Consider the following 10,568-nt stretch of genomic DNA (forward strand, 5'->3'; position numbering starts at 1 on the left):
CAATAAAGATGTTACAATTCATGCCATCACAATTAGAACCTGACTATTTCTTGATCACAAAACTTTATAAGAGTTTCTCAGCTTATTAGTTTTTTTGCTAAACTATGCTGGAGATGCCTTAAAGCCATTCATTTAAAACTGCCCGTTGTGGGTGCTCTTACAATGCATTTTTTATAGTTCTATTTCTCTAAAGTATCTAATCTTATTTGCAAGGCCATCTTTCAAAACTTTTTTCTAGCTCTATTTCTCTCTCAACAATATCTCTTATTCTATGGCATTTCTAAGTTAGCATTTCTTATCTCAAAGTTTGCATGCAGATGCTTACTGTGTGGGTCTTTTGTCAGGCCTTGAGAACTCTCCACAAATCTATTTCTCACATTTCCTCTCTCTTGGATAGAAAACACTTTTTTGATGGCCTTGTTCATCGTTTTTCATGCACAATGAAGTACACAATGCTCTATTACTAACATTGTTGCAAAAACAGTCAATACCTATAAACCTATTTTGCAAAGTTCTTTTATCTAGGTTTTAAAACTCCATCTTTCAAACAAGTTCTCTAACTATGATCCATCATTTGTTTTAATTTGATTTGTAAAATCTCTCAGTTGTTGAAGTTGCTTTTGGATGGACACTGAATGGTCAGATAAGTTCATACAATGCAGTCCTTCAAAATCTTCACAACTGTGTTCATGTGCCACTAAAGGAAGATCCATGGCAGTTCTGTTCTGTAAGGTTGCATTTTGACAGCACTAACATCTGTCATCATGTTACTAACTGCAATGGAAGTATTATTGTCTTCTTTGCTCAGCCAACACCCTGATTGGTTTAATTGTTTTAATGCCTCACCTGAGGGAAGTTGAAGTAGAAATAAGGCTGATGTAAGTTGTTTTGCAGGGCTCTAGGGTTTGAAATTGCTATTACAGTTTTCTTCATAATGATAGGTAAATCTTTTTTCTCTATGTTTTCTCTTGATGGCTTTTTTTAAGATTAGGTGCTATCACAGTGAGCTGTCCAATGCTACATGGGCCACTTTCCATTTTTGAGGGAATGCCTTGCCAGGCTCAATCTCTACAAATGAGCCAATATCTTATTGGCAATTGCCATGGGGGATATGGGGCAGTGCAATTGCACCACAAACTTGAGTTTCTGTACACAGGATGATGGGGAGTAACACTTAATTTTGGATCTCCCTGGAACTGAAACTCAGCACAAAATTCCACTGCTAATGAACCAAGAATTTCTAATTCTTGAGATTCAGAAGGTGCTTTAAGATCAGGCAAGAAGGCAAGAGGATTCTGGCTTTCTCATGAAGTGAGGCATTGCTGAGAGATGGCCACAGTAACTTGCCTTCTTTCACCAAATTTGGGAAATTTAGATGCCATTATGTGAACATGGTTTGAGAGTGTCATCATTGTAACTGCATTTTATGGAGAGCCTGGTACAAAGTTCTCCTAAAGTGCAAAGGTGTTGTGATTCTTCCTTCCCATGGATGTGGCCTAACGCTTCTCCAGCTCAGACAGTGCTTCCTGCTTGGTAATTCTCTCCCACGCCTCGGGGATTTCTCCTTTGCCATGAAATTTCCGATTGTACAAAGCTTCCAGCTGTGTCCTGAAATGAGACACAAACCATTTCCAGTACGCCTGCATGGATGAATCAGGAAGAATATTCCAAGTGGAATAAGGAGGTCCTGCATCCCGGTATCTCTTGTAGGGGAACTTATCATTGTCATGAAGTATGAACGTGCAGTTACTTGCAACAAGGCTGGAACAAATATCAATGACCAGCTGGTCTGTCTCGTCCCACCTCCATCCCTTCAAAGCTTGTGGGCGATGGAAGACCACCTGATGGTCTCCATCATGATTCGGCATGGTGTTTGTGCAGACAGCCCCACAAAAGGGACACTGTGCCCAGCATCCTGAAAAATGCTCTGCCAGGATGGTGTGAGGCTGCCTTGGAAACGAGCTCATGTCAGCCTTAGGAAATTCTTTCATGAGCCTCTTCCTCAGGTCATTCAGAGCTTCTGCCACGGCACTGCTCAGGAACTCAATGTCTGTGACCTCCAGGTGCTCAATGCCCTTCAGGTCACTTCTGGGCAAGTTGATCACCTCTGTCAGTTCCCTGCAAAATTCATCCAGCCAAAGAGAGACTTTGCCTTCTCTGTCTTTTCTATCTTTGACAGCTTGAGTTGATGAAGAAACAGCTGAAATGATGTTTTCATAGAGAACATCAAGGGAGGAATTTAAAAACATCCTCAGTCTCTTACTCCCATCTAAACAGTGCCTCCTAACTTGTATCTCAATGTAACACTGAAAAAATTCGTTTGGAAAATTAAGGTACAGCTTGAAATACTGAAAATTTTCTGGCTCTGCCAGGAATCTCAGGATGCAAACTTCCAGATTGGCTCTGCTGCCCTGGAAATCTGGGAATTTCTGCATGTCCTCAGCAATGGCTTTAGCTGTCCTGTCATAGACTGCCCGGCTAAGAGCTGGTTCAATCTTGCGACAAAGGAAAACAGCAAAAGTTGTGACAGAAGTGACTCCTTGGCACGAGATCATGAAACAAGGGAAGAAATCTTCTCTCTTGCTGCTCAGGTACATAACTGGGTCATTTGCCTTTAGGAATGCTAGGTGCATGGCTTTAAACCTTTCTGCTGCCATTCTGCACAGATAGAGAGACAAATCCATGCTAAAATCTCTGTTAAATGTACAGGTTGCATTGCTGTGGACAGAGTCGACACCTTTCTGTACTTCATTGAGTATTTCATGAATAAAATTTCGACTGTAATCACGTTTCTCCTCTTCCTTCTTAGCAATGTTGGCCTTCACACACAATATGATGTTGTCCGTGATATGCTGAAAGTTGAACAAATCAGCATTGGAAATGCTCCTTTGAGCTGGGGTAGCAGCACCTAAAATCCCTTTCTTCATGATGTGTTTTTCTGGATCAAAAGAAAACCCTCTACCTCTGGCAAATAACCTGATCCGTTCCTGGATACGTGAGTCCTTAAAGTGCTCTACAAGGACATCTTCAATTTCTGCATCAATATCCACCTGTTCCAGAGGACAAGCAGCACGGGAGGCTTCGGCAATCCACTGGTTCCAGACAAGAGTAAAGTTGTCCTCCAGTTCGCTCTCACTGAGGGTCTTCCCTTTCAGAGTCACAGCCAGCTCCCGACTCCTTCTCAGGAGCTCATCTTCATAGACCAACTTCCTTGCATCCAGTTTCTTCTGCTCCTTCTGTAGCTCAATAAGATTCTCACATTTCTTTTTTGTTTCATTAAGAAGAGTCTCTTTCAGTTCTTTCAGCTTCATCTCTGTGCTTGATTTCCACTGGACCAATGTCTCACGGTCTTTGTCTTCCCTGAAATACTTTTCCACTTCTTTCTCAATGGCATCACTTATCTCTTGCACCAGCCCTTCAAGGTGTTCTCTGGTGACATTCTGCAAGTCCCCATTCGGAATTTTGTTGTATAGTTTCATCTGTACATCTAAGATGTGACTCCTCAGCCTCCAGGTCCACTGACTAAAGGCAGTTTCCAGTCTCCTGTACACAGCAATCTCCAGAGAATTCTTGAAGCTGGAAACAAAGTTTTCATTCAGCAAAGCATTCCAGAGGTCACCCATACGATCTTTCAGGCTTGAGAACCTCAAAATGCTGTGCTGCGACTGCTTCTTGGCAGCCTGGAGGATTTTGCTCTTGAGTTGCTGGACATTCTGGCTGTATTTGGGATTGGGTGGTGCCATTGGGGGGTTTCCTTCCCACAGGTGAGCAAAGTAGTGAATGTGGGTGTTCACATCAAAGCCAATGACATCACTGAAGGAGGAGACATCGCAGAATTCCTGCTGAGCAGCGACCACAGTCATTTCATCCAGCTTTTCCTGCAAACGCCTTTGTCCTTCCATGTTCTGCTCCTTGGCAATTGCTTCTCCCACGTTTTGGTGGACAAAGAGGCAGCTTGGGGAAAGATTGACTTGCTTCATCCTCAGGAAAGCCTGCACAGCAATCTGGAGAACATCCTGCATTTCTGATGGATTTTCTCCAAAGATATTGATCACAGTCAAGTTGCCAACAACAATGACGAAGGTGGCCAGCTCATTGTCATGGTTCTCGGACTGTTTATTGGAGATCTCAATGGCACGAAGTCCCTCTGTGTCAACCACCAGCACAAAATCAAAGCCCAAGTCTTGCTGCAGCTCCTCGCCCACTGGGATGAGCTGCATGAAGGCTCCGCGGGTGCATCTCCCTGCGCTGACGTTGAACTGCAGACCAAACATGGCATTCCGCAGGGTGGACTTGCCTGTGCTCTGGATGCCGAGCACGGAGAGCACAAACACTCGTTTGTCCCCCAGCCTCTCAATTAAGCTGTCAAAGATTGCTCCCACCCAGTGCAAGGGCAGGTAAGAAGCGTCCCCATCCAAGAGCTCCACAGGATACCCTGAAACCATAAGGTCTGCTGCAATTTCCGCCAGCTTGACAAAATTGTCTTTCTTGCAGTTTGTAAATTCCAGAGCTTCATAAATCTGCCCTACCTCCCTCAGAAGGTGCTCCAAACCAACGGATGAGTCATTGATTTTATCAGAGAGGGCATTGAATTGACTCAGCAATTCATCATTGCCACTGGGTTTTTTCTTACCTTGCTTTCTTGACAGGATTTCAGACCATAACTTGTGATAGTCCCTCCTCAGTTCTTCAAGGCGACCACAAGACAGGTCATCCATAAAGACCTTCATCCACTGCAGGAAATATTTCTTGATATCCACTGGCTGAGCCTGGAGAAAGCCAAGGAATGATTTCATCAGTGTGTTGAGAGGGAAAGCTTGATCAAGTTGCTTTCTTCTTAGTTCTGACTTCTCATATTCAATTTGGCTCCGATGATGCTCAATGCTCTTGTCCTTCTTCTCCTGCAAGCGAGTGAGTTCTTTGTCCTTTTGGCACCACTGGTGCCACAGTTTTCCTTGAAGTGGCAGCAGTTTGGATTTGATCTCAGACAGCTTCTCTTTCTTCAGAAGCTCCACCAGCTCCTTTGCCTTTGCTTTGGCTGTCACGCACACATCTCGATCTGCATCCACTATGAATCCGTGCTGGCGAGCTTTGTCCACGCAGGCCTCCAGGCTGAAACATGGATTAGAACCTTCCAGGAGATCCCCAATTGTCTTGGTCAGTTGGTCCATCATTTCCGCTTCATTTCTGTTCTTGATCCCTATTGTTATGTTTTTGTTTGCTTGTCCAGCTGCAACGTTCTCTTTATCTGTGAGAAGACAAACCAAAGGCCTTTGTGACTGCCACAGGTCCTCCAGAAGCTTTTTCCCCCTGTTGTCCATGTGCTCCCAGTCAGACACAAGAGCCACGTTGACAGCAGATATCTCCTGCAGGAACTGCAGCTGTGCTCCGTGATCCCTGGCATCTCCATGCAGGTTACAGAAAGCCACGCAGCACTCAAAGGTGTCATCGGGGCTTCCACCAGGGCAGTACCAGGCGATCTCCACCAGCCCTTCCATCAGCAAACACTCTCTGGTGCTGCCTCTGCAGTGGCGGTGGAAGAAAGTGTCGTGTTTGCGTTTGCTGAGCAGAGCGTTGAGGATTTGGGACTTGGAAGAGGAGGCTGAGGTGCCAATGCGGATGAAGGACACGATGGGTGTTTGTGCCTGAAAGATGAGTTTGTTGTTGTAACTCTTTGTTTGGGCCTCCTTTCCTGACTTGTCTGCCTCTCTCCAGCTCCTTTGGATTTGGCTGAGGGCGTAGAGCGGGAACTCGATGCGTGAAGTGCTCGGGTTGGGCACCAGCAGAGGCAGTGCCAGTTGGCAGAATGCCAGGTTGGTTGCAAGGGACTGTCTCAGGAAGTCATCAGCACAATGGAAAATGGCCATCTGCAGGTCCATGGGGTGCACGTGGCCATCTATACTTGCATGTTCAGGGGCTGCTTCCACCAGATCATCAAAAAACTGTTGAAAGGTGTCTGATTGTTGTTGTTCTTTTTCTGTGGTTTGTGGCATGGATGCAAGGCCTGGGTTGCTCCTTTCCCAGCAAGTCAGGTACCTCACCTGGTAATCCATGGTTAACAGCTTTTGCAAGAAGTATAGTGGCAGTTCCTTGTCCTGGCTGGGCTGGCTGTCCAGCAGAGATGTCTTGCAGATGGTTCGGAAATCTCCCATCCCCATTTTCCTTGGATAGTGACTTTCCAGTCCAAGGCGCTTGAGCAACTGGAGGAACTCCTGGTTGGCATTGCCTTCATTTTCTTTGGATTCACTGCTCTCTGAATTGGCCTGGGACTGACTGGGGGCCTCAGGTATTGGAAAAGAGTCTTCCAGGTCTCTCTGTTTGTTCTGCATCCTCTGTTCATCCCATTTTTCATCCAAGCCCCCACTGATCAAAGAGTCCAAGTCCTGTTCCAGCCTCTCCCAGTCTATTTCTCCACTGTGCTTTTGGAGAAGATTCTTTATCCGTGGGGACCACAAGCCTTTCATGTGATCTTCCATGAAAACCAAACGCTCCCTCTTCTGCTCAGGGGACAGCTTTTGACTTTCGGGTGTCACAGTCAGACCCGTCAGCAGGAGGGAGGCCTCAGCTCTGTCGGCATCTTGCTCCTTCAGGTTCACGTACTCCGCATGTGCCGCTTCCATTTCCTTGGCCATGTACTGAGTTTCTGGGTGTCCAAGGAGGTGCTGAAAAGTGCTGCTTTCCACCTGGTATCCTATGCTGGTCACAATCAAGAGCACCAACAGCTCCATGTCCTTCTGAGCCTGTTCCTGGAGAGACTGGAGTAAGGAATAAATGGCCAGGCTGCTGGTCAGGGTAGCTTCTATCTTTGCTTCATGAACATCAGAAGCAGAGCTTCCTGGTGCGTAGGTGACAGCATGGATGTGCTCCTGCATTTGCTGCAGTGTTTTGATGAGCTCTTGAAGCTCAGAGACTTTGGGAGATCTGGGAAGTGGGTGCTGAGTCTGGAAGACCCATTGCATAATGAAGGAAGCCTCAGGGAAGTCCTTGACAGAGTAGATATTAGGATTCAGGAGGCTCCTCAACATTGCCTTAACAGAGGTGGTGTTTTCTGGAGGTGACTCCTGGCAGCTCCGCACCGTGTTCGCCAGGAAGTCCTGCAGGGCTTTGTCTGACAGGCACACGTTGATCCACACACTGGGGTTCCTGGTTTTTGCACTCAGATCATCTTTTAGCTCCATCAGCATGAGCAGCTTCCTTTCATCCACTTTCGTCACCTCCCAGGCCTTCACAGTCCCCATGAAATCTCTGGCCTCTTGCACTGCACTGCCCAGTTCCTCTCCAAAAACAGTGCCGATGCTCTGATTTGTCAGTGCTTTGTACCCAGCCCTGAGGGCTCTGCTCATCTGACCAGCAGACTTAAAATCCCCACAGTGATTGCACAGGATGACATCCCACACTGGGATCAGCTCAATGCCACGGTCGATAACGCACCACGTTGTGTTATCAGACACGAGCCCCATTTTCCACTGAGGAAGGGAAGATGTGTCTGCTGGGCCCCCTGTGTTGACCACATAGAGCTGAATCACTGGATGAGAACTCTCTCTGGCTCGCTTTAGGATGAAAACCTTTGAGCTGGATTTGGAAACATCCAGGGCCCCTGCAGCACTTTCCAGGAAGTCACCATAGCTCTTCCTGACAAAGATGTTCAGTGCTTCAGACGTTTGTCGCTTCACCTCTTCCCGCTGCTCGGCTCGGAATCCTTCTGCAGAAGCCTTCCACCAGAATATGCCCCCAAAGTGGAGGGGACCCTGGTTTATGTGGGACCCAAACCTGCTGAAGAAGCTCTCACACATCTTCACCAAGGTGGGGTTGTCTTCTTCCCAGCTGAAGCTCAAAAGCTGCTCCATGTCTTGCAGCTCCCGCAGAGCCACATCGGAGAGGCGAAGCTGATGCCTTTGGAAGTAGCAGGAGGCCAGAGGGATGTACTGGTACTTGGTGGTGCAAAAGTAGCTCTGCTCAGAGTGGGACTGGTGGGTGTCCTGTGTCTGCGAGGAGCTGCTCTGATCTACACACCCTCCCAGAGTAATCCCCCAGAATGAGGATTTGGCAGAAATGCTCATGCTGAACCCCAGCTGCTCCATGGACTTGGTGAAATTGCATTCTGCTGCAGAGGAGGAGAACTCCTTCCTCACAAACTGAGATCCTTGGTCCGGACCAGAGAGCTGGAATCCCTCAGGAACCCTGAGGAGCTGCTCTCGCTTTGCAAGCACATCTTCAGGTCTGCTGGTTCTGTAGATGCCCTGCAGGGCCAGTCCACATGATGCCCACCTCAGCACCTCTGTGTCAGGGATGCTCTCCCTCCTGCCTGCTGACAGCTCCTGCTGCTCCAGCTGCTTCTGGATGCTCTCCAGCATATCTGCCAAGGGTTTCTCTGGTGATGGCCAGAACTCTTTGGGAATCTCCATGGCTTGCCACAGATTCTCTGCTTTCTCCCTCAGAGCATCCTGGCTGTGGCTGCAGCTGTTGAGCATTTCTGTCAGATCCTTCAGAGCTTGTTTGGCCATATTTTGTCTCTGCTTTGTCTTCTCCACGCACTGTTCCTGCAGATCTTTAGCGGCTGTTTTGTCATCTGTTATGTTCAGGAGTTTCTGGAGTGCCTTTTTCTCCCAGGGGTGCTGTACCTCACACTCCAGCCTGAGGTAATCTTTATATTCCAGATGTTGTAGGGCTTCTCTACGCTTGATTCCCAGGATCTGGGTCACTTTGGGCAGCCAGTATCCAGCATCCAGTCCTTCCTTCTCAAATGCCTCTGCCAGGAGCTGGGCCTTTGAATCCTCCTCCTGTGTGTCCTCCTGCAAAGCCATGGCTGTGGAGGAAGAACAGAGATTTTCCCTAAGGTGTTGTCAGAGGCCCCAGGATCTTGGCAGAGGCTCTGCAGCAACTGCAGCCCTGCGGATTGCTCCCACCAGGCTGCTGGAGCCAGGCCTGGGATGGCACAAGAGCCAGGGCCTCCTTCCCAGCACTCTGGATGTGCCTGTTGCTTTCCTGTTTGCAGGATCAACCCTGAAGCTGAGTGTGTATTCCAGAGACTGCACAGACACACAGACACAGACACAGAGACACAGACACAGACACACCCATACCGACATCCACCCAGCCACAAACACACACACCCGCACACACACAGAGACACAGCCACACAACCTGCCCTGGACAAGGTGCTGCCTTTACCATCGCCCACATCCTCCCAGCAGAACTCCTCCATCCACAAGTGCAGACAGCCGGGGCCATTCCTGGCTCCCTGGAGCACTGGCACAGCCCCTCTGCCCATCCAACAGCCCTGCCTGCATCCTGCACCCTCTGCCCAGCCCACGGCTGCCCTGCTCGCTGCCTGGCCCAGCCTGCTGCTCCCAGCACCCGGAGGCAGCGCTCACACACTCCCCCCATGGGCACCCCACACTCCCCAGACACACTCCCCCCATGCCCCCCATGGGCTCTGAGCTGTGCTCCTGCTCCAGCTGCCAGCGCAGCCCCTCCCTCGCCCCTCTCTGGCCTCTTCCCAGGAGCTGCTTCCTGGCACCCTCAGGGGCCCACCCCAGTGCAGGGGGAAAATCCACCTTGTCCCTGCCCACAGCTGTGCCTGGGACATCCTGGTGGCCCTTCAGGGGAGACGGGAAATTCTGGGAGCCAACTCAGAGAGGTGCCCTTTGTGATCTGCTGCTCATTAGCACAGAGGGTCTCATCAGGCAGGTGCCCATTGGTGGCCATCTTGGCTTCAGCCCCCATGGAGCCACCAAGTTCAAAATATCTGGTGACAGGAGGAAAAGTGCCTGCAATCCTTTAACTGGTCCACTGCCTTTAAACTTTTGGGGTTTTGACTGTTTCACACAACTCTGAGAATTGTCCCAGTCTCAGTTCCCTTGGATACTGGGGAGATTTATTCCTTGCAAAAAATCCCATCTGAGCATTCAGCTTCTGTCCCACCAAGGCCACAACAGTGTCACCAGCATAGGAATTGATCCAAGGGAATTCGACTCAGGTCCAATAGATCTGAGGGCTCCTGAACCCTTCCAGAGCCTTCAGTGGCAGCTTTCTCTCAGGAATCCCTGCAGATTTGGGCAATGTGTGCAAGTGCTGTGGGCTCTGATTCCCCTCACCCACCTCACAGCAGATGCTCCCGTTGCTCCCAGCCTTGGCTTCCCAGCAGACACCGGCAGCCGAGGGCCCAGCTCAGGGGACACAGCACTGCAGCAGGGGCAGGCCTGGAGTACACGGTGGGTGTGGAGAAGAAGATGGGAACCCCTTGAGAACTCAGGAGGAAGAGCAGCAAGAAGGAAAGGCCCCAAAACCTAAAGGAGAAGAGCAGACAGTCAGGAGAACGTGACCCATGGGCAGAGAGGATTCATTCCAGGGAGCACTGCAGGCCAACCGTTCTCCTCCACTGGAGATTGCCTAGGCAGCAAAGACTCCTCAGGGCTCTTCTAGGGAGGTGACCAGAGCAGGGTTTCACCTGGGAACATCCATGTTCCCCCACCAGAAGGAAGCTGGACATGCTGGAGAGGTGAGACAGAGCAAAGCTCCGGAAAGTCACCAAGGCCAAGTGCAGCTGCTGTCCCTGGGTCTGGGCA

The 10,568-nt window shown here is 49.2% G+C and overlaps 1 protein-coding gene across 1 annotated transcript; it reads right to left on the reverse strand.

Moving 5' to 3' along the window:
* Positions 1-1,496: 1,496 nt before the first annotated feature.
* LOC131081630 (interferon-induced very large GTPase 1-like) lies at positions 1,497-10,276 on the reverse strand. The gene is made up of 2 exons (XM_058020857.1): positions 10,102-10,276; positions 1,497-8,806 (listed from the first exon to the last, which is right to left on the reverse strand). Exon 2 carries the CDS (start codon positions 8,802-8,804, stop codon positions 1,497-1,499), a length of 7,308 nt encoding a protein of 2,435 aa, XP_057876840.1. The 5' UTR covers positions 8,805-8,806; positions 10,102-10,276.
* Between the last annotated feature and the right edge of the window lie 292 nt (positions 10,277-10,568).

The sequence above is a fragment of the Melospiza georgiana genome, chromosome 3 (assembly GCF_028018845.1).
Source record: "Melospiza georgiana isolate bMelGeo1 chromosome 3, bMelGeo1.pri, whole genome shotgun sequence".
NCBI lineage: Eukaryota > Metazoa > Chordata > Aves > Passeriformes > Passerellidae > Melospiza > Melospiza georgiana.

Excerpts from the sequence above, each read along its gene's own strand:
- LOC131081630 (XM_058020857.1), bottom strand. The coding sequence starts at position 8,804 with ATGGCTTTGCAGGAGGACACACAGGAGGAGGATTCAAAGGCCCAGCTC.